Raw genomic sequence first — 25,065 nt, forward strand, 5'->3', positions numbered from 1 at the left:
GGGGAAGGATGGGCAGAAGAGCTTTTCTTTCTCATATACTTAGGCAGGGCATAAATTACACAATGTACCAGATTCTTTTAAGACCTCAATGCACTCTGTATTCAACAAAACATACATCACAGGCATAATTGGATTAATAAAATATAGATACACATACACAGTTGAGTTATAAATTTGCCATGAAAAATTATAACAAAAATTTAAACGCTATGACATCGCCAATTCAATGGCATCACACAAAAATCATACAAATGCATGAAAATAAAAAGCTAAGAAAGCAATTAATTCTTCAAATAATAATTTCTTTGGTATGTTCAGTTTAGGCTACAGCAAGTAGCATTCACATCGTGGAGAACACACACCACCAAGAAACACTGCATAATCACACATATCCACACTTACCAAAAGAATTAGACTGAAGTTACACTCACGTACTCACAAGTTTTATTCATAGTAGATCAGTGAAATCACTTTGTCCCAATAAAATTTTCAAGAATTACCCGTGCAGTAGTTTGGTCAGGACAACTAAACCTAATAATGAGCTTTGGAGGCAATTCATATGCATTCTCAAAATTTGATAATACTTGCAGAATATTACAGTTGTATATACAAATTAATATGGTCAGTCAATTGCACCTAATTTTATCCACATCAGTGATTTTGAGAAGCGAGGTCATAGCCAGGACAAATTTTTGGGGGAGATTTCATTTTGCAGGATTCCTTGACAAATACACACTCCAGACAATCATAAATTGGGAGTTGGGCTTCAATACCAAAATGGCTGGAAAATATGTACTACAGAGGAGAGAAGTATCCAAATGATGTTTGTATTGCCACTATTAATAACAGAAAAAAGCTTCCTTTTCAGAAGGATGTTACTCTTTAACTGAATGAAGAAATTCAAACAAGGCATTCAGTCTCCAATTTTTTCATCGTCCAAATAGTGATTACTGGGTGTTCCTCTTTCCAACCATGTATCACAATGGCCCTAACACTTAGTAATGGAAGGACAGTTTTGTATTATGTGCACAATGGAAGTGTATCACTGAATTATAAAATACGATAATACCAAATGGATTTTCTTCTTAAAACTCCACATAAGATCACAAAAAGCTTTCTTCAGAGAGAAACAAGACAGTCAACTAGCAGATACAATAGGTTACATATTTTAATACATATGAGTTTGAAGGAGCTTCTCTTTTACGAGGGCTGAACAACCTCAAGACCACAAATTGTTTTTTTATGCATTTAGAGTAATATCAATCATTCCTAGGAGACACAGTTTACTCCAGGCAAGAGGAAAAAGTAGAAGACTCAATGTAGGCAGGTGTGATAGCAGCTAAAATATCTGGGAAAATAAATTAAAATAAAAGTAGGGCACTACTAACAGAAACTGGAGAAAAGGAAGGGGACTACATTAATGTAACATGTTTTAGACCGTGTGGTGTACATGTGGGAATCCTATCGGATCTGCATGATGGTGATTGATCACCCCCTGCCAAACAGCCTATAGGTGGCTCGCAGAGTATTATGTAGACGTACCATCAGAGCAGAAATTAAGGGTCTTTGAGTCTTTATGTGAATAACTAAAATGTAATGCCAAGGGTAACAAATAAAAACTAACTATATCAACTTTTCCATTTCGTTCTGCGTTGATTTTAAGCAAATTTTTACTTTGTAACTGTATTTCAATAGTTTGGGTCACTCTGGTTACAAGTACATACCTGCTTTCTAGGCAAATTTTCAGAAACATAAGAGCAAAGAAGTGAGGATAAGCTTGCAGTGCATTCCAGGATTTGCAAGATAGAAAGAGTACGTGCCAATCATCAAAGGAAAGGAGGGTGAGAAGGAGATAGCAGAGGAAATTAAGGCATGAGAGCTACAAAGATCATCAATTGTACAGCACATAAAATGCACCACCATTCTGCGACAAGCGTGAAATATGCTTGGAGCAGATATTCCATTACAACTTCAGTGGCAGAAAAAAAGGGCAATATATATATAACTTTCCTTCATCCCTTCCTAAGGTTGATATAATATCATAAAGGAAACCAATTTTCCTGCAGAACAGTAAGTGGTGGCAAAAACCTTGTTAGGATACTTTTTCCCCCATAGTACATACATTATTCAATCCAGGGTGAAAGAAAACATGATACTCCAAAATGTATCACAACAAAGAGGAAGTACAGTACAGTAAAAATATACCAACAGCATAAGTTTCTGAGGAGGATACACACTTAATCATGCTAATGATATATGCATAGATTTACTGAGGAAAAGATGACATGGTAAAACTAAAAGAGCTTACAATCCACTTTTTTCACCACTATGTGCTAAATGCTTGACAGAATAAATTAATATGTAATATAGGGATATACACGACATTATATACATATCTGAATCACACCGTTTAATAAGAGCTATGCACGTGTAAATCAAGTATTATCTCTAAAATGTATATATGAATATAACTGCTAGTTATTTTTCATTACTACGGCTAAATAGGTAATCTCAAGATTTCTGCCGTTTTTAGGATATTTAATTATGCATTTATGATATCAAATATACTACAGCCATCCAGAAAAATTCCAATGATTCATGAAAAATGTAAATAATTATATATTTAAATCAATCTTGTGAATGAATTACATACATAATTTCAAATGGTGCACATTATGCAAGACACATAAAATATAAATCAAATCATTCGATGTATGACATACAACCTTTCACGAGCGAAACATATTTTAGGTGATACATCTTCAAAACATTGAAACCATTTAAGTAACCAAATAAAATGGTTTAACCGTATGTGAATATACAATGCCTTTGTATAAGATTTGGTAGGGTTTCATTACACAAACAATGGTCACAACATCTGATTATATGATAATCAAGGACACTCAGGTTTACCGATCTGCTACCCATTGCCATTAGTGCCACCCATTCCATTTTCACAGCACAAGAGAACTGCATAATTGAGTTGGCAAAGGTAACCTAAGTTAAGAGGCAAGCATTTTTAAAATAAAAATATCATAGAGTACAAATAGTCATCAATGGCAAAACATATTCCTGAGATAAGATCCATTCCTTTGTAAATGAGGACATATTTAATAAATAAAATATATAATATATATAATCATTAAAGCCAATGTAATGACATAGAGCAAAAATTAAAATAACTATCTTCTGCTGTAAAAAGGAGCAAAGACAGCTAAGGATGTGACTCTAGTACCTTCATTCGGATGGGTAGTTTTACATTAATTCACTAGTAAAAGACTACTCTTTTTCATTTTTGTACTAAACCATCTTGTTTTACTCTTGAGATCATGATTACTAAACCTTATGAGATCAAAATTGACATAGATTAAGGAAAAGGTAACTGATATACTAAAAAATCATCACATCTGTACAGAAACCAAGCCAGAGAGCCGATTCTCCCTGGGGTTGCATTGACTTGAATTACCACTCATTCGTCTAAAATCCTTGAGAGAGTGATGAACAGGTACACATAATTTCCTAGGGGTCATGGTGTATGAATAAATGTTTTTAATTAAATTTGTGGTTGCACAAGGAGTAAGTCACGTGTGACCAATAGATGGGCCAAGCTGCAAGGAACATGTTTATTTGGAAGGGATAAAGATATTATTGATTGCCGTGCAAAGAGATGCAAATCCTCCAATAAATTTTATTCTGTCCTTCATAACAACTCTGAATATTTTACTCTACATGAATTATATTCCTAACAGGGCCTTAGTTTTTGTAACTTTTAACTATTGCAAAAAGAAATCATTTACATTCGTCATGAAGTAAACACACCCATAAACCAACCACAACAAAAAAATATATAGCCAAAAGAATTCATAGAAAGGATACCTAATTAGTCTGCCATACTATTACTTTCTCATAGGAGCAACCAAACAAAGCCCAAACCTTGGATGACAAATACATATCTATGTTTTGCACCTCAATTTGACACTCAAACACCTCTTTATTCATACACAGCATAACCCCATTCATTCAATGACTTTATTTACATATCTTCTGAGTACTAAGAATTACACTGTCTAGGACATTTTACAGGAGAAAATTTAATGCACATTTTGAATGATGATGACGCACAGCAAAAATTACTTTGCTTAAGAGTCAAGTGGGATAAAAAAATGTAAAAATAAGATGAATTAAGGTGAGGTGTTACAAACAAGGCTTCAAGTGAAATTTAGGAATGAATAACCTAATGCCAATTAAAGAAGGAAGTATAATTTTCGAAACTGGTTTCTCATTTTGATAAGGCAACCACCAAAATGGTATGTGCCAACCTGACAGAAGCCAAGCTGTGAGACTTACTCTTATGTGATTGTCACAAATAGTAGCACTGCCAGAGCCAGCACTTTCATAGTGGAGAAGTTGTTTTACGTAGAGATATGATCTCCATAATACAGTGAAACCTCTATGTAGTGAACCTCTTTACATCATAAACCTCCATACTTCATACCACTCCTATGGTCCCATCATATTTACAAGTAAATTTATATAGGCAAACCTCTTTGTAGTGAACCTCTTTATCTCGTAAAAACCTCCACTTATCATACCAATGAGACACCCCCAAGGCGGCCTAACTACCTCCGCAAATCATACCAAGACAACTAGAGACCATTAATGCAGCCACGATTGCGTACATGGAATGAAATTTTCAGCGATAAATGTTCTTATAGACCTTTAATATGCTGTAATTTTCACGTTAATCATTATTTGTGGCCATGTTGTTCCATATGAGAGCATACCTAGCAGTAAATAAGAAAAAAGGTATCCAACTATCCTATAATCATTTTAAGTGACTGTTGAATAAACAGAGATCACATCGTTTTCTCTCGAATCATGGTGAAAATCACGTGATAGCGCTCACTTTGTGTTATCATTAAATAATAATTATATGTTCACTAATATGTACATCCATGTTTATTTAAATGCATAAATATAATAGTTTAAAAGACAGTATTGCCTTTCATTTGCAAAGGATATGAAATAGGTGCCTATCACTGAAACCTCTCTATAGTGAACCTCCATTCATCACATTACCCAAATTTTGGTCCCCTCCATTATGATACAAAGAGGTTTTACTGTATAACGTTCACAATGAAATTGGCTATGGGCACCAGGAACGTCAACATGTGCGAAAATTGTCAATGGCTTTAGTCTTACTTGTGACAGAAAAAACATTCTCTCCCCAGTTGATGATTGCCTATTCGAAAAAAAATTAACTGAAATTTTATTCCCTGATTCAAATAGACATTTGGTTAACCATTTCTTAATTCCAAAACAAACCAGAAAAAAGACCCTAGAGTAGCCAGAAACTTGCTTTGAGGAGTGCTTGGGATCAGTGCCAGATCCAGGGGGGATTAGGTGGGGAGTTTGGGAGGTAAACTCCCAGCAGTAATAGGGGTCCAAACAAAATTACTAATTTTTCTTGGATAGCCCCTCTTTAGATCCACCACTGTTTGGGAGGTATGTGGGTTGTCTGTAATGATATTTTGATGTCGATTTGCCACATCGAAAACCATTTATTACATTAAATCAGCTATACATTTTGTTTCCATAATGTCCAAGTTAAATTCACACTTAGTTAACGGCATGTATATTCTGAAATGTTACTACATACATCGAAAAATTGTATGGCAGAAGATAGAGGTGCTATGGCTACCACACTCCTCAGCAGATATACAGCGGACAGTCACCACATCCTTGACTTCAGTTTCCCAGGGGAGGAACCGGGCCTGGCTATGTGCCTGACCTGGATCTACTTTTTTAGGCACACTCTACCAGAATAATGGCTACAAACATCAGAGTGTACATTAAAGTGTCTCGAGTAAAATGCCCTTGAGTGTATGTATGGCACATCTCCAAAAATCCCTCCATCACAGTTACTCATGCTACGCTTTCTCTTCCACTTGCGAGGGGCTCACTATCTTCCCATGAAGAGTGCGCATGTGACGAATCAGATTGCTTTTCACGTTGAAGCCTTTGTGGCATACATCACATTCAAATGGCTTCTCCCCAGTGTGTGTTCTTATATGGATGAGAAGCGATGCATTCGAGTAAAATCTTTTTGAACACGATGGGCACACATGAGTCCGATGACTCATCGAGGCACCCTCTCCTCCAGATCTCCATTGCTGCCTCGCCTTCCGTGAGTTTCGCCACGGGTCAGGATCTGGACAAGATTACCATACCACACAAAAATTACGAATATTAGTCAGAATATTCAGAGAAATAGGACAAATAATTGACAGGTACCTACCACCTTTTCTGAAGAAACATGGATTAATGAATGTGGAACAAGAAGAAACGGGAGAATTTCTACATGGCCATTTACAGGATTAATGTCCGAGAAATGTATGTGTGAAGATAATTAAATAAAACCTATTAGGTGATTAAACTTAAGAAATCTTTTTTGTAAATGAAAAAGAGAAGTTTAAGTAGCTCTGACACTAACAAATATTTTGAAATATGATTTTTCCTCTGCATAATTCTCAATTTTTTCTGACTCAATTTTCTGAAAGCATATATTAATTCACCAATACAAATCTGCTTAAAGAGGATGAAAAATCCACAGAGGAAAAATCATTTGCCTTGACCGGGATTCCAACCAGGATCTCCCAATTTCCAGTCGAGTGGTTTAGCCAGTTAAGACACCTAGGAGTCATTCTCCTCAGCGGAAATTTGAGGACTACAGTGGACTAGGTGGTGTGGACTGTTGAGCCTATGATGCGACAAGTAGTCCAAATTGTGCAAACAGCACCACAGCTTGAGAACAAAGCCAGAACTTTGAACACATAGAGGTGTTTGCTCTTGACTGCGCACTCGACCAGAAATCGGAAGATCTAAATCCCAGTCAAGACAAATGATTTTTTCTGTGGATTTTTCACACAATTTGTACACTGCGGGTGACACTATAAATTTATCACCATGGCCAGTCCCAGGATACTTAAATTATCTGTTCAAATATTTAAAACCAACAATGAAAAATAGTTCATTTCAGAGAGTCATGCTCTCGTGCTTCCTCACTCACTCCATCCCTTTAGAGACAAGCCAACCTTAGAAAATCCCCCAACCCAGCCAAATACTGCTACAAATTTTCATTTCCTCACCCATTCCAATCCCACTGCATTCCAATTCCCACCTCTCACAACTTCCTTCCTCTGCACCCGATTATTCTACACCAGTAGTTCCCAACTGATGGTACCTGACAAACCAGTCAGGGGTGCACCGAAAATAATCGGTAATGGCAGATGCAATGAACTATGTATCTCTTAACCAGGAAATATGTATACATATTACATGGGATATTTCAAAAAGTTTCTATTTACACAATTATTTATAACTAAAAGTGTCACCTACCCGTGATGAAATTAAGTAATAAAATGTGTACGTTACATTTTTAGGGGTAGCATTAGTTATACACATATATAAAGGGGGACGCGAGGAAAAAATGGATGGGAAGCAAGATGTAACAATTTTAATAAACCTATCTTGCCTATTAAACATTGTAACTAAACCTTGCTAAATGTGATTCTTTTATTAACCATGAAACATCTGACTGCAACTTGAGAATATTTAAGGTTGACTAAGGGTTATTTTTAAAAAAATTGAGGACTTTTGTAAGATATGGAAGGGGACTCATTTGGAAAGTAATTCCACTGTAATGACTTGGTGAAATTAATTAGTTTGAAAGTTGGCTTCACATGATCTACAATACAACTAAAATTCATCGAGACAAAACTAGTCCATATAAAATTCAGACAAGACAATACAATTTATAAAGTTAATCCAACTTAAAAATGTATACTTCTTGCACTAATGAAATATGCATACCGTTTGGCAACATGGAAGGAGGATGTGTCTTCAGATGCCGAACCCAAGCTGCGGCCGAGAGAAATGTTTCTGAGCAAAAGTCACACGTCAGAGGCATAGTCTGCCCAAACTCCTCATCTTCCTCCTCTTCAACGTCCAACATCTCCACTTCAGTTCCTGACTTCCCCTCCATTGCTCCATATTCTCCATCCCCATCATTGGATAATTCAATGTCCTGAATGCCAAGAAAATATCATGCTATAGTATGTATTTTTAGAATTAAATTTTTAGAAATACATATACTCATACACAGTCAATAGGGTGGTTTCCTATTATTTTTTTATTGCCTAAATCGAAAGATAAATACTCCTGGAGTACGTATTTCGCGCTTTTAGATTTTTAAATGACGATATCTATTTTTCGCGATTAAATGAAAAGTGAAAATTTTCAAGCGCGCAAAAACGCGACGCGTAAGTAGGAAAGTCCGTGCGACGCATTTCTGGTTCCCCCTCTCTCCTTGTGAAGTGACCTTGATCGAGGCTCTGAGCGCTGATAGGACGCAGGATGCTAGCGGATAGCTGAGTACCTTGCTGAATGGTAGCGCTTGGCTTAAAAAAGGTTTATTAATACCTTATCAAACGAAGAAAACTTTCCGACCTTAGCCAGTTTTAATAGGTGATTATTAAGACATGTTTCCCTGAGCTCTGTGCCCCATGCATGCATTGGTAACCTCAGACGATGTATAACTCCTATCCTCTCGTGTAGAAACTAGGTCCCTGTGACGTCACGCGGAGTGGAATCGCATGGGCGCCAATCTGGCCTTTTTCAAATGAGGATAAAATTTGACCCTTGCCATTCATCTAAACCGGTATTTCTAAAACCAAATAATTTGTGTATTATGAATACACTAATGGTGGGTAACGAATCGCAATCAATGCCTATCGTTTTCTTTGATGAAGGAAACTACCCTATTATTTACTGGCAAATAAAATGCTATTCTCCATTTTTTTGAAGAGAATAAGGTTGTGTATACACTCTGCTCAATCTTTGGGGCTGAGCGGGTTTGACTAAAGCAAGTGGGGGTGAGCGGAGGGAAAGTTTCTCAACTTGACTGTGACTTTCCCTTTGCCAATCAGAAGACAGCAGGTTTAGCCTAGCACTTGCAGTCGCTCTCAGATCTCCATTGTGTAAACATCGTGAATCTCCTTGTTGAGCCGTGTTGCCAAACCTCACGCATTCTCCTTGTGTGTCTTTAAGTATGCCTTTCACCAATAGTACCGCATTCAGCATGGTTACTAAAAATGTCCTGGGCTTCTGTGCAGGGATTGCCCTCAATCCCCTCCAAATGAGTGGTTACATTGACTCTGTGACAGGCCCAAAATACCTGTGGCCACATATGGCTCACACATTTTCAGTAATAAACAAGAGTGGCAATGTAAATTAGGCAATGTTAAGTTCGCTCCTGCTCTCTCTCTCTCTCAATACTACCCCTCCACCATCAGCAAGCCCTCTGAGAGTGTCTGGGCTCTCACAAAGCCACTCTCCCCCACTTGCATTAGCCACACCCACTCACCTGAAATCATTAAGTGAACAGTTTATAATTCACCAGTAGATAATTGAGCAGTTCTAATAGCTTGGGGCCAATCTGTGAAGACCAACTCAATGCTGTTGAGTCCAAAGTAAATAACTTTAAGAAGAAAATAATTTAAGCTTGAAAAAACTTACTTGAAAGTAGAGAAGTGCAAATAGTATCCACGAGTACTCGAATACCTCGAATACTAGAAAGTATTGGATATCCGAGGTCTCGAATAATTATGCTAAAGGTACGCTCTCAAATACTTTGAATTTCACGCCGTATACTGTCGCACACTGTCGTTGGTAGTTGACTCGGAAAATTGTAAAGAACTCAAGTCGTTTAGTGCATGCAGTGCCGTTTTAGGCAATTTGACGAACTACATCAAATTCGCGGATTAGAGCGGTGAAAGGAGTCCGACGTGGGGAACCAAAAATGATTGGGTGAAAAAATACGAAAATCCCCGGAATCCCCCACCAGGAGAACCTCAGTGCCGTGGGATAGCAACCTTAGGGCATTTCCCACGATCCGCTATCCCCCTCTACTCAGCACTCGCCTCACCCACTCTGACACTTTCCCCTTCTCCGAAATCAAACAAAAGGTCCCAGCTCGTGCAGGGATCATATTACTAAGACCTTAGCTTCGAAAAAAATATCAAGTTACACGAGAATAATAAAAACGTGTTTCACGCCCTCCCCTCTTTTCTCACCCACTGACCTTTTTCGGCCTACCTGCTTCGTAGTTCCCAGTTTCTGGAGGTCAACTGCTGTATGAATCACCTATTAGCCAAAAAGGTGTCTAACTATGACTTTTGGCAATTGATATTACCCCTTTATTGGATTGAAATATTAGTAATGTGGTCGTAATTTAAAAAAGAATAAGACCAAATGCGACGCATTTCTGACTTTATTTAAGCATTTTACGCAAGGAAATAAATCTCAAAATACGACGGAGACTTAGCATTATGGTGAGACTCGATATGTCCAGCAGACCTTCTCGGAAGTTGATTCAGTATTTTTTTCCGAAAACATAAATCAAGTTACAATTTATCAGTTGTGCTATAAACCTCTATTGTTACAGTCACAGACGAAGGGATATTTTCTCAGGATATTTGGTTTCTCCCTCCTAGAAATTCGAATTCATCTTCTTATCTTGTGAGAACTTCCAAAGATGGACCGAAAATAAGTGAAGAAAATCCAGTGGAGAAGCACGTGTATTTTGCAAAACGCCTCAGATTGTCCGCTAGCACTTGACAGCAGGAGTGGGGGTAAAGCGAGCTACCTGTTGAAAGTAAGAAGTTGGATGAGGCCGAGTATCAGATGGGCGTGCCGCTGAAATGGCGTTTGTTAGATAAGAAGGTATACATCAGTCAGAAATCCATTGAAGCAGTGTAAATGCCGAGATAGCATGCAATCATTTTTCACGAGGTGGTGTGTCCCCTTAGAATATTTGAAAGAGATGTTAGTTGAATCAACTATATCTTGTGTTTCCTGCTGCATAGGCAATCTAACGATTTGATCGTTGCATTATTCTTCCTCATAGAATAATCCTCCAAGGTCGTTAGTATATTAATTGCGTTTGTTTGGTTTCGCTTATAGTAGGGCCCGCCCGCCTTGTGACGGTGCGGGAATCCTCGTCCCTTCCCTTCCTTCCCCGTCCTTTCCCTGGAGGTGTCGTCGGGCTCTCATCGCGGCGATGCCTCCAATCCTTTTTTCCTGTCTGTCCTTCCCCTCTCGAGAGGCACGGGCGTATAAGTCTCAGACTTGGTTCCCGGTCCTCGAGTTGTATCCTCGCGGGGCCCGCCCTGGGACCCCCGAACCCACTGCTGCATAGGCAACCGAGTCAAACATTCCCGCATTCATCGTTTAGCATTCGAGGCATTCAAAATTCGAGGTATTCGAATATTCGAGCAATGATTTAATATTCGAATTCGATATTCGAGTTCGAGAAATCTGCTATTCGACCCATCTCTACTTGAAAGCTTATAAAAAGGATTTTTAATTGGGTAGTGAAAATTTAAAAATGTGTATTAAAATTGAAATAGGATTCGTTTGATTGTGCATATGTACCCAGAAGAAAGTTGAATAATTACTTCATTGTAAAGCATGCAATTGAAAATGCATTTGGATCTGAAAATATCTGAAGATCCGACACCTGAAATCAAGTAATAAAAAGAATCCTGAATAACAAGAAATAAAAAAAATCCGGGATCCGACCACCCCTAAATTCAATCGCTGCTAAACAACAAGATGTCTCAGATACATGCCAAAACCAGCTTCATAAAAATGTTGAACACGCCAAAGTTTTCAAATGAAGTAGAAAAATTCTGAGAGGAAAGAACTCCTTCATAAAATCCGATTTCATATGGTAATCACTTCATTGATATGCAGCTTCAATTTAAAAAATACAAAATGAGATTTGTAAATACAATTGTCCACATTTTTTCAATTCATAATAGTATGTGTGTCTACTTACACTTTCATAGAAGGAAAAGTGGCAAAATCAACATCTTTACACTCTCATTGCACCCAGTCAACAAGGGCCATGAACTAGTTGACTTCAAAACAAGCACAAAAACATACCATAAATAAAGAGATCATGTACTTGATATAGTTAGGATATGATAAATGATATACAAGTATCAAATATATTCAAAACATAGTCAAACTTTCGTAAATTTGTTCTGAACTCTGCGATTCATAACCAGGGAACTAGGCAGCAAGGTGATTTGCATATTCCATTTGTACTCAACAAAAAAACCACTTACAGCTATAGATTTATGAGCTTAAGGCTACATAACAAGCTCCCAAAGAAGCCAAACAATACTACGAGCGTGATGGCATTTAAGAGCAAGGTTGAAGACTCCTGAATACTACTACACGTAACAACGTCAACCATAATTCAGGATATAAATGTTAAATACTTTATATTGTCTCAATGCTTTTAGTTTGTAACAGTATTTAACATACATTGCAATGCATGTATAACGCTAGTTATCTGTAAAATAGAATACATTATTATTATTATTGTGGTGACCATAACTATTCAGAGGTACTCACAGGTTTAATGGTGACATGCATTGGAGAGAAAACAGATGGTGAGGCCATACGAGGGGGAGCGGAGTCTCTCGACCCTTCACCATCCCACCAGCTGTTTGTCTTGAGGGAGCTTCCTCTCTCCCTCCCTTCAACACCCGCTTCCTCTTCCCCCTCATCCTCATCAATTGGCTCCTGCTTCACAGTGACCAAACGTGGCTCACCTTCCCCCTTTCCAAAAAAAATTATATTACATACATTACTACAAACAGGGAAGAACTAATAAAAATGCTATCTCCACTTCCCAGACCAAAAGAAGAAATTGCAAAATAATTTTGAAAATGTAATAATGTGAATAATAATGAAAATTAATAAAGATGTACTTAAAAAATAACGGACTACAAATAAGATAACACCAACTATTTTAAGTTAATTGAAATATGGATAACAAAGAAAAATGATGCTTGTTTAAAATGTGTACACAATTTTATCATCTAAGAATGAAAAAAAGACTTCAGGTGCTATCTACTGACAAAACTTGGGAGTGTGAAGATAGAAAAGTCTATTCAATTTCTCTCCAGCTTTTGCAAAATATAGTTGGTGCTGAAAGATGTTTTTCATTTTTATATACTTCAGTGCAGTTCAATTGATAACCCACAAGAACTTCACACACACAAAAACACAGTGAATCAACTCAGAAGGTATTTAGGACATGGTAATGAGAAAAATGTTTGTTTGTCTCAACATACCTAAAGCTTGACTTCAATGACAAGCATTGACAAAAAAAAACTTAGTGAACTTCACTTAAATAGCTAGTATACTATGACTGGCGTACTGTGGTACATTATTACAAATTTTAAAACAGGTCAAGAGAGATCCAATTAAAAACAGTTCAACATTTTCAGCTGGATAAAATGAAATGACTTAACACATTCAATGCAGGCCCGGATTTTCAGGAAAGACATCAAAATCGGCCATTATAATAAGAAAGAAAAACAGAGGGAGGTTTCCGCACCATAACTTCCATTCAAATACTGCTTTTTTACAAATGGCGCACAAGTTTTGAAAGAGGGAAGATTGCTGAAGGCCATACACATGATCGGACGACTCAGAAGTGTATAGTAGTCCCTTACGGAGGCGGAGAAAGGGCTCCCGGCTCTTGAACAATTGAATTCAATTAATGTGCTCCGCACTGAATGTGTTTAAATTCAGAATAAAAAAAACTTTGATTTCAATGAATTCTTATTTTAAGAATATATTACTGTTTTCAATTATTTTGCAAAGTTTCAGTGCAGATTTCTACACTGAACTGAGGGCAGTATTGTGTAACAAGTCTTGGACTAGACACACATCTTAGATCAAGACAAGATGAGGCTAAGACAAGATGAGGCTGGAACTTACATTGTTCACATTTTCCGCAGGATGTGATTGAGGGCCTTCCTCAGCAGCTCTCTTCTCTTTGTAGATTGAGGAGTGCTTGATCTTTCCACTGATTAACCTTTTGAATTTTCTTTGAATGGTGCCACGTTGGGAGGAATCATCGGAACTTGTTCCTTGCGCAGAAAAATTACTCTTACTACTCCTAACATCCTTGATTCTGAGTTCAGAGTGCCTACCATTCTCAAGTACATTATCCACTAAACCATCAACAATCCTGTCCTTATCCACAGACAGTGAAGTGAATCCTCCGGAGCCATTCTCTGAAGGAGGATTGGGACTTGATGAAGTATTGAGGGGATCCCGTTCATCATGGCCGCTATCTCCTTTACAAAGACCCCTTATCTGAAAATGAAGAAAGAAGAGCTTCCTATGAGCTGAATTATTCTATGTAGTAGAAACACTTTTAATAGCAATGTTAGCTCTTCAGTAACACATTCACTTAATCTTTTGCCTGTAAATGGTTCTGCCAGTATATCCTGTGCAGCATAGAACTGAAAAATACCAGGATTTTTGTATCAATTCCCCCAACACTTTGATGACGCCACTAACTCTAGATAAGCAGGCAGCAACTTTTTTAATTTTCAAGTTATGGGAAAATTGCTGAGAGAGGAAGACCAATGGGTAACATAAGCATCCAATAGTTCAAGAAAATAAATATAAGTCTACAGGTCTCCAGATAGGCACAATGCTATTGGCACAAAGGAATTGGCAAGCCCTTGCCAGAGACTTAAACGTAAATACTTAAGAAATGCCTAAGAACAGCCTTGGAATGCCTCCCTTGACATTGGCTTTAGTACATTTTATAGAAGCCGCAAATGCTCAGTGAGAAGGCATTGTTATGGGTGATAATAATTTCTCTGGTTATGTTTTTTGCTAAATATGTCGCAATAGGTAAATCCCCAAATGAACATTAACACCTTGAGTGCGGCATGATGTGATATCACGTCATGGTGCGCTATCCCCTAGTGCTGATGACGTGATATCACATCATGTGTACCCCTAGCGTTCCAGCCCTCTGTAAGAGCTCTGTTCAGTTCTACTCTGACCTTTTTCACCCCTAAGTTGCTCAGTGGGGATCTAGCAGCGCCTTTGTGAACACCGCCTCAAGCAACCTTTCCTGGGAGGATCGGGAGAAATATTTTTCTTTTAACTTAAGGTAAGCCAAACTCCATTCATTTTCCCCCCTGTATTGTATGCTTTTATTTTTATTTATTTCTATTAATGCGTGAGTATGACAAATTATATTTGAGTTTTATTTTACAAATCAAAAGTATTTACTCTCTGGAACTTAATTAGGTGTGTTTATTAATTTTATATTCTGTTTTTATTATGTTTAGCGAGATTATAAATATTTTTTTTTCCATCCTTCCTTTTTTCTTCTTGCGAGTCTAGTATTTTTCAAACGTTTATTGTCTGACTTTAATAAGTTTTATTCAATTAATACATGAAGTACTGTGATTAGTTAAACTTTAATAAAAATTTGAAATAGCCAATACATTTTATTTATGCAACGTAACATATCTCTAACTTTTGCGCCCTTCCCTTGTTTGTCAGTGCAGTGTCCTAAGCAGTGAGGCGATCGACAAGCGGCAATATTACGAGTGAGAAGAAAATTATTCATGGAAAAAGTGTAAGTTATTAATAACATTTATAGTTGATATATGTATATTATGCACCTATAAACATTCTTAAAATAATTGCAAATAATTGTTTGCACATTATACCATGGCTTGGCGAAGAAGAGATTCTTAGGAGTTGCTTTATAAAACTACTTTTATTCTCTCGATAACAGTGAAATCAATGGCTTATGGGTGCTCTCCATTCTTAGTCTCACCACTGTAAACATTTAGTTCCTATAGATAGTTTTACATAAGTAAAGCTGTTTGTAGCATTTCAGCTTTGGCCTATTTCACCGAGAGTGTTTATTTTTATCCTGTTATTTATCGGAATTTTTACAAAAATATAAAATGTAATTATTGCAGATGGTATGGAAGCGAGGAGTAAAACAGAAAATTTTGCATGTTGGCCTGTAGTTGATACCGCATCCTGTTATTTATCGGAATTTTTACAAAAATATAAAATGTAATTATTGCAGATGGTATGGAAGCGAGGAGTAAAACAGAAAATTTTGCATGTTGGCCTGTAGTTGATACCGCCTGAAAGAGGTGAAATTCCCTATTCATCAGCCTCTGCCGATGATCAGCAGTCTTCGACCTCACATCAGGACCTGCAGCCATCGATGTCGAGGGAGGTAACCTCCGCAAGGACACAAACATTTCCTTCCGAGCTCTCTGCCTTCTCTAGGTGAATGTACAGGAAGGAGGAATAGTGGGAGCTCCTAGAAGAGAGCGGGATCCGGCATTCTCTGAAGACTCTGAGTTAGAAATTAGCAAGGAGGAGGGTGGAGATTTCCCTTAATAAATTCCGTCTTTCTGTCATTAGATCCTTTATTCTTCCATCCTACATTCCTTATCCCAAGCCACTTTTACCATCAATATCTCAATCTCACTTCCCTGAACTCATCCAAGAGGAAGGTGGCAGAAAGAAGTATTGATGGTGCAAGTATTGCACTATTGTGGTGCAAGCACTCTTGGGTGTAGGAAAGAGACCGCATATATCTACACTGGCTGTAAGGATTATCCTCTACTCTGTCCTGAGCTTTTTTCTTTCTTTCATAAGAAGGCATAAATAGTATTATATACTTTAGTATCATATATTGTAAATAGTATTATAGGTTAAATATATTGTTATAAAATTTGTGAGAGCGGTATTTCCAACATTGGTAAAACATACATGACTGCATGTCGTTGTGTATAATATATAACTTGGAATTGGTCATCATTTCGATTGTATTGAATTTGTTTTGGGTAAAGATAATATTTTTTCATGTCATATGATTCCTTTTTTCAATAGACTAGGGCTTTTACATAAATAAGAAGTAACTAGAGATTTCCAAGCACCATGGAATTAATCTTTCCCTCGTGTAATTAGAAAGAAAACGCCATTGTTACTTTCGGTAATCAGGTACGTAATAAGGGGCATAGATGCTGCAAATCTATTCCTAGCAATACATATTATTGAATGGTTTACTCGAATTAACATTATTATGCACCAAATGAAAAAATATTATTGCGGTAAAAATTTACATAATTTTCAGATTTTTGCAGAATATTCGCAGTAAGAACCGCGATACGTGGCCTAAATGAAGATTACTTGTGAGATGCTTGCTTGCAAATACTATTAGTTCCAGTTTTTATGTATTAATATTCAACTCGGTCACATCATATTGCAAAAATATGTTATTGAGTTGAGTTCAGAAGATAGTAATGAGGAAGTTATGGGTAGATTATTTCTGTTTCCACATCCATTTTTATTGCGGCAACGGAGTCTATAACCCAATGACCCAAAAAGGACACCTATCAGCAAAATCTTTCCTCATACCTTCCCCATCATTTTGATGTGCCGATGGCACTCCCAAAAAAGCTATTCCTAGTTCTTACAAGCGGACCGACTAAATCTTACTATCACTCATCTCCGTACCCACTCCAACCTTAGAACAGCCAGCAGGAGTGGTGCACGTCAAGAGACACCCTAATACACCGTCGGAAAATAATCTCAAAAGCCGAGTGCCACCCATCTCAAGAACCTGCAGTGAAGGGAATACATAATGGTAGGTGAAAACCATTTTTGTTAAATATCTGATGCTTACGGGTGGTCGTATGGGAAGAAAGGAATTGGAGCTGAAAAAAAGAAACTAGTAAAGGAATTTGTGACGAGAATAGTAGCTTGAGAAGAAAATGTAGAAATTCTTCGATATTATAGCACCCTACCCCGATACTTAGGATTACTAGTACAAGGAATATGCGGAAATATCTTATGCAGAATTACCATCCCAATGAAACAGCAGTTCACGGCGATTCCTTGTACTTATAACTTGCATTACATCCATCTAAACCAAAAATTTCCCTATGGCAGTGGCAAAATACCAAAGGCGATACCAGTAGAACATTAAAAATTCATTTTCCTCGTATTTTTTTGGATACATAGGGCAGAAAAAAGCATTGAAAGAAAACGGTGGCATGGGGTATGCAACCCGCATCACGTGCCTATCCTGCTGTGCGGGTGACGTGATATCACTGGGTCATTCCACGTCAAATCACCCGGAAATTTTCAAAATGACACCCACCGACTCGGATTTTAATGAAATTTTTGTCACTAGCTACTATCACCTATCTAATGACCCATGTAAAATATTTCCTCTCTCACTCTCATAGTTTGCAAGATATGAGGAGTCAAAGTTTGATATGTTTGCTCAGAAGTGGCGCTAGTGGGAGTCAAATTCCAGAGTGCAGGGCACAGCGTAAAAATTCATAACTCAGAAACCACATAATATATTTGAATGAAATTTTGACCCCTTGTCTATCCAAGTGCATAGCTTCCATAGTAATGTCTTTTATTCCCCTTGCATTGTTATGTTAGCCAAAATGATGTCAACAGTTGTTAATTGACCGATTTTTTTAGCTCAAAAACATTACTTCATATTTTCAGAATTATCACCAAAAGGCAGAGCAGTTAACTCATCCAATTTTTTTTTAAATTGAAGGTTAATATGTGCTCCAATATACTGTGAAATAAAAATGGTGGTGTTTTGACTGCCACTATGAGTATTTCAGGTTTTACTTTTTTTTCTGCCCCCGTGAGAGGGATTTTGGACACGTACTGTAAGACAATAAGTATAAGTGTATCCATACCTTCATGAGGATATATTTGAAATATTGGTCAGTAAATCTAAGACCAAACATGTAGTCTAGTGAATGTGGCTCTTGTTCATACAATTTTTTTAATAACAATACTTGGCTTGTGGCAGCTGAGGGGAAAAGAGTCCAAATGGCTCAGAAATGTGAAATGATGCTTTTTCCTGGAATTTACCCATTTTTTCAAGTGTTTAGCATAGGGACAAATTGGTATCAACATACATTAGACTCTTACTGTGCATTAAGAGGATAAATGGAAATACTTATTTAAATAAAATTATTTAAATAATACACTTCAATGTGTTTAAGGCATCTCCCAAACATCTCTGGAGGCTCTCTCGGGCAACTAAACGCTTTACAATACCACCAATTCCATCACATGGGGATTTTCCATATGGGTGCATAAATTTCACTTTCACATCATGTTCTTCCTCGTGTTTAGAAATCACTAATCCAAAAAACCAGTGGTCATCATAAGCACATGCAATGTTCAAGTTTGTTAAGATCTGTGAAAAAGTGATTAAATGAGTCCCACTGAACTGGAGTTGTACAAAGTTAGCCTCACTTTCACAGAAGAAGTATGGTCTTCCAAACCCTTGGTGATGGAAGAGCTGGCAGAGCAATTGTATTACTTATAGATATGCAGCAGGCTGTCATCAATATCCACATTCCTTGATGGCAACTGGAGTATTAAATTTCTATTTCACTGGGAGAGATAATGCTGACATTATGTGCCACATTGTTTTCTCCCCTGCCTCACATATGATTGTATTACATGACAAACTTGAGAAGGTAATACAATCCCACCTATTCAGCATCACTTTTCAGTGTTATTCCATCTCCCCAAGGAATAAGAGAATTAAGTGCAACCTCTACATTAGGAAGAATAAAATGTTACAATGTATCACAGTGAGGGCATGATAAATCAAAATAGATTCTAGGGTACCACTTTTAGTCTTCTGCCAAATCTTCTTGTGTGAAGATGCTCCATGGGTGTCCAAGTTTATTCTGTGTGTACGATCCGTGTATTTTTACCTGTACATTAATTGTGTGTGCAATGAGTTAGGCGAAGCTGCTCATTGTGAACTTCAACATTAAAAAAGGTTGGTGTCTCCACTATGATTCAAAATGAGCAAATTTTTTAACTGTGCAGCATCGAAAAGTAACTGCATCTGATTGCCTCAAAAAAACCTACACACCAGTGGTGCAACTGAACAAAATTGAGATCATTAGTATACTTGAAAAACAGCTGTTATCTCTCAGAAGTGGTGTACCTGGGGAAGTCCTATCCAATGTCTGCGAACATCACAGAATATACTATTTGAAAAAGTATGAAACCTACCAAATATATTGTCTTGATCCTTTTAACAGCAACAAGAAGAAAATATCAAAATCACTGAGAAATGTAAGTCTTGAATTTGCAGAAAAGGCCTGTAAACTCCCAATTCTTCGGAAATTAGTGCCAGGAATGAAAATATGCCAGCCATGTAGGGAGGAAGTACAGAAACACTCCAGGTTTGGAAATGAGCTTTCCGATGTTGAAGAAGTAGATAGTGACAGCAATGATAGTATTTTGAATTTTGAAACAACAGTATCCCAAGAAAAATCAACTGAGCTACTTAACAGAACGCTGCAAGATAGAGAGGAGTCACCTTTACAATTTCATGGCATATCATCTCACAGAAGGTCAACCTACGCTAAAAGGAAAGTAGAGTCAGCATGCAGTAATTTTAAAAGGAAAGTTAAAAGAGTTCTTGATAAAGAATTATCTCCAGAAAAGGATGACCCAAAACTGCCAAAAGAACTACTTCAGAAAGTTCATGATATGGATGTGCTCATAGACTTAATCAAACAAAAAGTTGACACATCAAGCACTCATCAAGGAAAGGTACATCTGTTATCATTGGTACCAACTTCATGGAGCAGGAAGAAAGTAATGGAAGAGTTTCATGTGAGTGAGTACACTGCCCGCCAAGCAAGAGAACTTTTCAGAGACAATGGAAAATTGGCTGCACCTGAATTGAGAAAAGGGAAGGCAAATATAAAACATTACAATTAGTTAGGACTTTCTATAAAAGTGAAGAGTACTCCAGAATGATACCTGGAAAGAAAGATTCCATTAGTATCTCCAAAAATGTACATGTTCAGAAGAGATTATTACTTGCTAACTTGAAGGAATTGTATTCCACTTTTAAATTTGACTTCCCCAGAATTAAAATTGGCTTTTCTAACTTCTGCAACCTAGGTCCAAAATGGTTTGTGGTAGCAGGTTCTCCTGGAACGCATTCAGTGTGTGTTTGCACAAGTCATTAAAATGTCAACTTACTGCTTAATGCCTGTAATATAGAGGAAACAAGCCAGGACCTAATTGGTTATTTAGTGTGCTCTAGAAAAAATAGGGACTGTATACTGCGACATTGCTCTCAGTGTCCTTCACGTGAAAAGTTGAAAAGCTTACTGCTGAAAAAGCTTGAAGAATGTGACCCCGGAGATGAAGTTTCATACAGTCAGTGGGTTTCCCGTGACAGATCTCAACTGGTGAACTTCACTGCGACATTTGATGAGTACTGATTAACTTTAATTGAAAGAGTGGAAAAACTGCTGCCCCATTCATTTATTTTGAAGGTACAGGCAAACTACCTTAAGCAAATGAAAGAAAATCTTGGACCCCATGATGCAGTTGTTCTCCTTGACTTCAATGAGAACTACTCATATGTTATCAAAGATGAGGCACAAGGGTATCACTGGACAAGGGATAGTTGTACGGTACACCCTGTTGTGATTTATACTCGAGATCACCTGACTAAACAGCTTATTATTTCCAGTTTATGCATCTTGTCAGATGATTTGGAGCATGATGTAGCTTTTGTTTATGAAACCCAAAGAATAATATTTTGCTTTGTGAAGGAAAATTTTACGTGAGTCAAAAAATTGAGTTACTTTAGTGATGGTTGTGCAGGACGGTACAAGAACTGCAAAAAATTTCTCAATCTTTGCAAGCATTACCAGGATTTCTCTTTAATGGCATCATGGACATTCTTTGCTACAAGCCATGTAAAATCCCCATGTGATGGAATTGGTGGTATTGTAAAGCGTTTAGTTGCCCGAGAGAGCCTCCAGAGATGTTTGGGAGATGCCTTAAACACATTGAAGTGTATTATTTAAATAATTTTATTTAAATAAGTATTTCCATTTATCCTCTTAATGCACAGTAAGAGTCTAATGTATGTTGATACCAATTTGTCCCTATGCTAAACACTTGAAAAAATGGGTAAATTCCAGGAAAAAGCATCATTTCACATTTCTGAGCCATTTGGACTCTTTTCCCCTCAGCTGCCACAAGCCAAGTATTGTTATTAAAAAAATTGTATGAACAAGAGCCACATTCACTAGACTACATGTTTGGTCTTAGATTTACTGACCAATATTTCAAATATATCCTCATGAAGGTATGGATACACTTATACTTATTGTCTTACAGTACGTGTCCAAAATCCCTCTCACGGGGGCAGAAAAAAAAGTAAAACCTGAAATACTCATAGTGGCAGTCAAAACACCACCATTTTTATTTCACAGTATATTGGAGCACATATTAACCTTCAATTTAAAAAAAAATTGGATGAGTTAACTGCTCTGCCTTTTGGTGATAATTCTGAAAATATGAAGTAATGTTTTTGAGCTAAAAAAATCGGTCAATTAACAACTGTTGACATCATTTTGGCTAACATAACAATGCAAGGGGAATAAAAGACATTACTATGGAAGCTATGCACTTGGATAGACAAGGGGTCAAAATTTCATTCAAATATATTATGTGGTTTCTGAGTTATGAATTTTTACGCTGTGCCCTGCACTCTGGAATTTGACTCCCACTAGCGCCACTTCTGAGCAAACATATCAAACTTTGACTCCTCATATCTTGCAAACTATGAGAGTGAGAGAGGAAATATTTTACATGGGTCATTAGATAGGTGATAGTAGCTAGTGATAAAAATTTCATTAAAATCCGAGTCGGTGGGTGCCATGCCTGGGTGAACTGACATGGAATGACCCCACTTCATAAATAAAATAAATTCATAGCTAACAAATTAGAGCCAAGAAAATTTTTTCATTATTTTTCCCAGCTCTTTTGGCACCCATGCATGCGTTTTGCATTAAAAAACGACAGCTGCACCAGGGGACCATTTTGAGTTTTACATGGTCAGCATTGAAAGTGTTAATACTGTATTAACAGGCTGTCTTCAGACGTTTACCTTTAAGTGCTTTGTTGTAATCAAGTGAAAGTTTTTGATGCTTTATTTTTGGCATTCTGTCGTCTCTTTTGAAAGGTGTGCAAACCCCGTAAACCCTGATCGACTCTGAGACCTCATGTTCTGGAGGATTGAATCAGCTGAGGTTCACGGTGTGTTTTCCATGGATTTCTGCTCAAGTATCAATAGTTTATTTTTGAGAGAAGTTGGTCAGCAGCAAGAAAGGGAAGATTCAATCCAAAATATTTGAAGGAAATCAATCGATTCGGCTATTACTTTGTGAAAATCCATGTTGAAATGAAAATACACAACCCTGGTAACTTTCCACTGGAAAATTATTTATTGGTACCAGAGAAAAGTTACCAAGGTTGTGTATTTTCATTTCACATCTGCAGGACTTTGATAAAGGCCATTAAATTTTGAGCCATTTGTGTCTGCATTTCATGTTTGTGTTTCCTAGTCCTAGCAAATTAATCCCCACACAGTAATTTCCCAAAATTTATCTACAGGGTCAGCAACATATGTATTTGGTTTCATGTGGACGCAATGGGATGGTCCCAAATGAGGATGTTACCTCAATGCTTAACAATAGAGCAGGCAACGCCTGAAGGAACATTATACTTAAGCATCTGTGAAATGCCACTGGAATGCAAGATAAACCCTTATCTCCTGCCTAAGTATTGCATTGCTCAGCGAACAATCACGAAATGCTATTAAAGACATCGTGGAGAACATTCAACGAAACCCAAAGAAACCTCACCAAGATAAAAAACATTCACGGAATGCTAGGGAAACAATTGGAAATTTTAACATACGCTCACAGAATGCCTGATGCATTTACGTTTGTGCTCATTTAACACCTACTTTGGGAATAGCTCAACAATAACAGCACTTTATGGAAGCTTTAGAAAACATATCAGGAATGCATAATTTGCTGTCTCAAAAACCACAAGGATAGACAGGAAACAGAATTCTGAGTGCATGCATATTTCACATTGAGTTTAGCCTCTTAAAGCAACTAACTTTGCTCTTCCTGAAAAAGCTCAAGAAAGCACAACATTACCAAAGCATAATGCGGTATTTAAACAGGAAAGATCTTGTGAGTTTTTGAGGACATTTACTCAAGTTTGTTCCATATTTATTTGGATACGATAACTGAAGGAAATCAAAGTTTGAAACCGGGATTTAACAATTGGTAATACCTGCAAAATTTCTCCGGCATGAAGCACAGACACCAGCTGATCGTGCGGTACCTCTGCTGTCCCTGTGTAAATGAAGCGCAGGAGAATTCGAAGGGCTGAGGATCCTATTCCTGGTGGCAATATCACAAGGGGATGAGAATTTGGCGGAGGAGACACGTGGGCTGTAACGCTGGAGTGAGCTCGGGGAGGCCACAACGTAGAGCATGTTTCAGAGAGCAATCGATTTAAGTATGGGCTGCATGCTGACAGTATAACTCGATGTGCACGAAAGAAAGCAGAGGAATTACCCAAGGATTCTCCTGAGGAAGGAATAAGCCGGAAATAAATAGGTTGAAGAATATAACAAGCTAGAGTGAAGGACTAAGACTGAGCTCGTACCATTTGTCTCTTCAATGTCAGTTGCTGACACAGCTAACGTTACGTCCGCAAAAGCCTCACTAGCTAATAAGGAGGATAAAGCGTCATTTAAAGTTGATCTATGACTGTGCCACTTCAGGTGAAAATTCGACTCTTCGGTATCCGCGACCACTGACATGCTCGAAACACTACTTCCAACAATTTGTCACTTAACTCCTTGTCCAGCTAAAAATACAAATCAAAACATAGTCAGGAAAAACCCAGCATTTGAACGAAAAATAAATGCTTACAAACATTCACCATGAAGTGATCTACGCTTTAAAACTCATTTATCGCCTATTTTCTAAGAAAACATCTTACAATATCCAAATTTCAGTATTCGACCCTTTCAAACAGTGGCATATCCAAGATTTGATTGACGGAATCGATCGATTTTAAGGGCAACATGGATCGATAGATTTTTTTTATTGAACTGACCAATCATATCTCACATCCAAATCCATCGATTACTTTCTGCTACCATTCCAGCGCTGTTGGTGCGTTAACTTTTGCTTACTTAATCGTTTCTGTTTGTTGAAGAAGGATAATTGGCATTTTTATGAA

At 37.4% G+C, this 25,065-nt stretch overlaps 1 protein-coding gene across 4 annotated transcripts; it reads right to left on the reverse strand.

The window, feature by feature from the left end:
- Positions 1 to 72: 72 nt before the first annotated feature.
- LOC124160819 (zinc finger protein 37 homolog) lies at positions 73 to 25,002 on the reverse strand. Of its 4 annotated transcripts, none has more exons than XM_046536905.1 (7): positions 24,823 to 24,922; positions 24,484 to 24,687; positions 24,106 to 24,404; positions 13,861 to 14,241; positions 12,484 to 12,690; positions 7,873 to 8,086; positions 73 to 2,997 (listed from the first exon to the last, which is right to left on the reverse strand). In XM_046536905.1, exons 2-7 carry the CDS (start codon positions 24,638 to 24,640, stop codon positions 2,921 to 2,923), a joined length of 1,335 nt encoding a protein of 444 aa, XP_046392861.1. In that variant the 5' UTR covers positions 24,641 to 24,687; positions 24,823 to 24,922; the 3' UTR covers positions 73 to 2,920. The 4 variants fall into 4 exon arrangements, with proteins under 4 accessions (XP_046392861.1, XP_046392860.1, XP_046392858.1 ...); XM_046536904.1 differs by lacking the exons at positions 73 to 2,997; positions 24,823 to 24,922 and adding exons at positions 5,096 to 6,211; positions 24,940 to 25,002; XM_046536902.1 differs by lacking the exon at positions 73 to 2,997 and adding an exon at positions 5,096 to 6,211.
- Between the last annotated feature and the right edge of the window lie 63 nt (positions 25,003 to 25,065).

Source organism: Ischnura elegans, chromosome 6 (genome assembly GCF_921293095.1).
Source record: "Ischnura elegans chromosome 6, ioIscEleg1.1, whole genome shotgun sequence".
Taxonomy (NCBI): domain Eukaryota; kingdom Metazoa; phylum Arthropoda; class Insecta; order Odonata; family Coenagrionidae; genus Ischnura; species Ischnura elegans.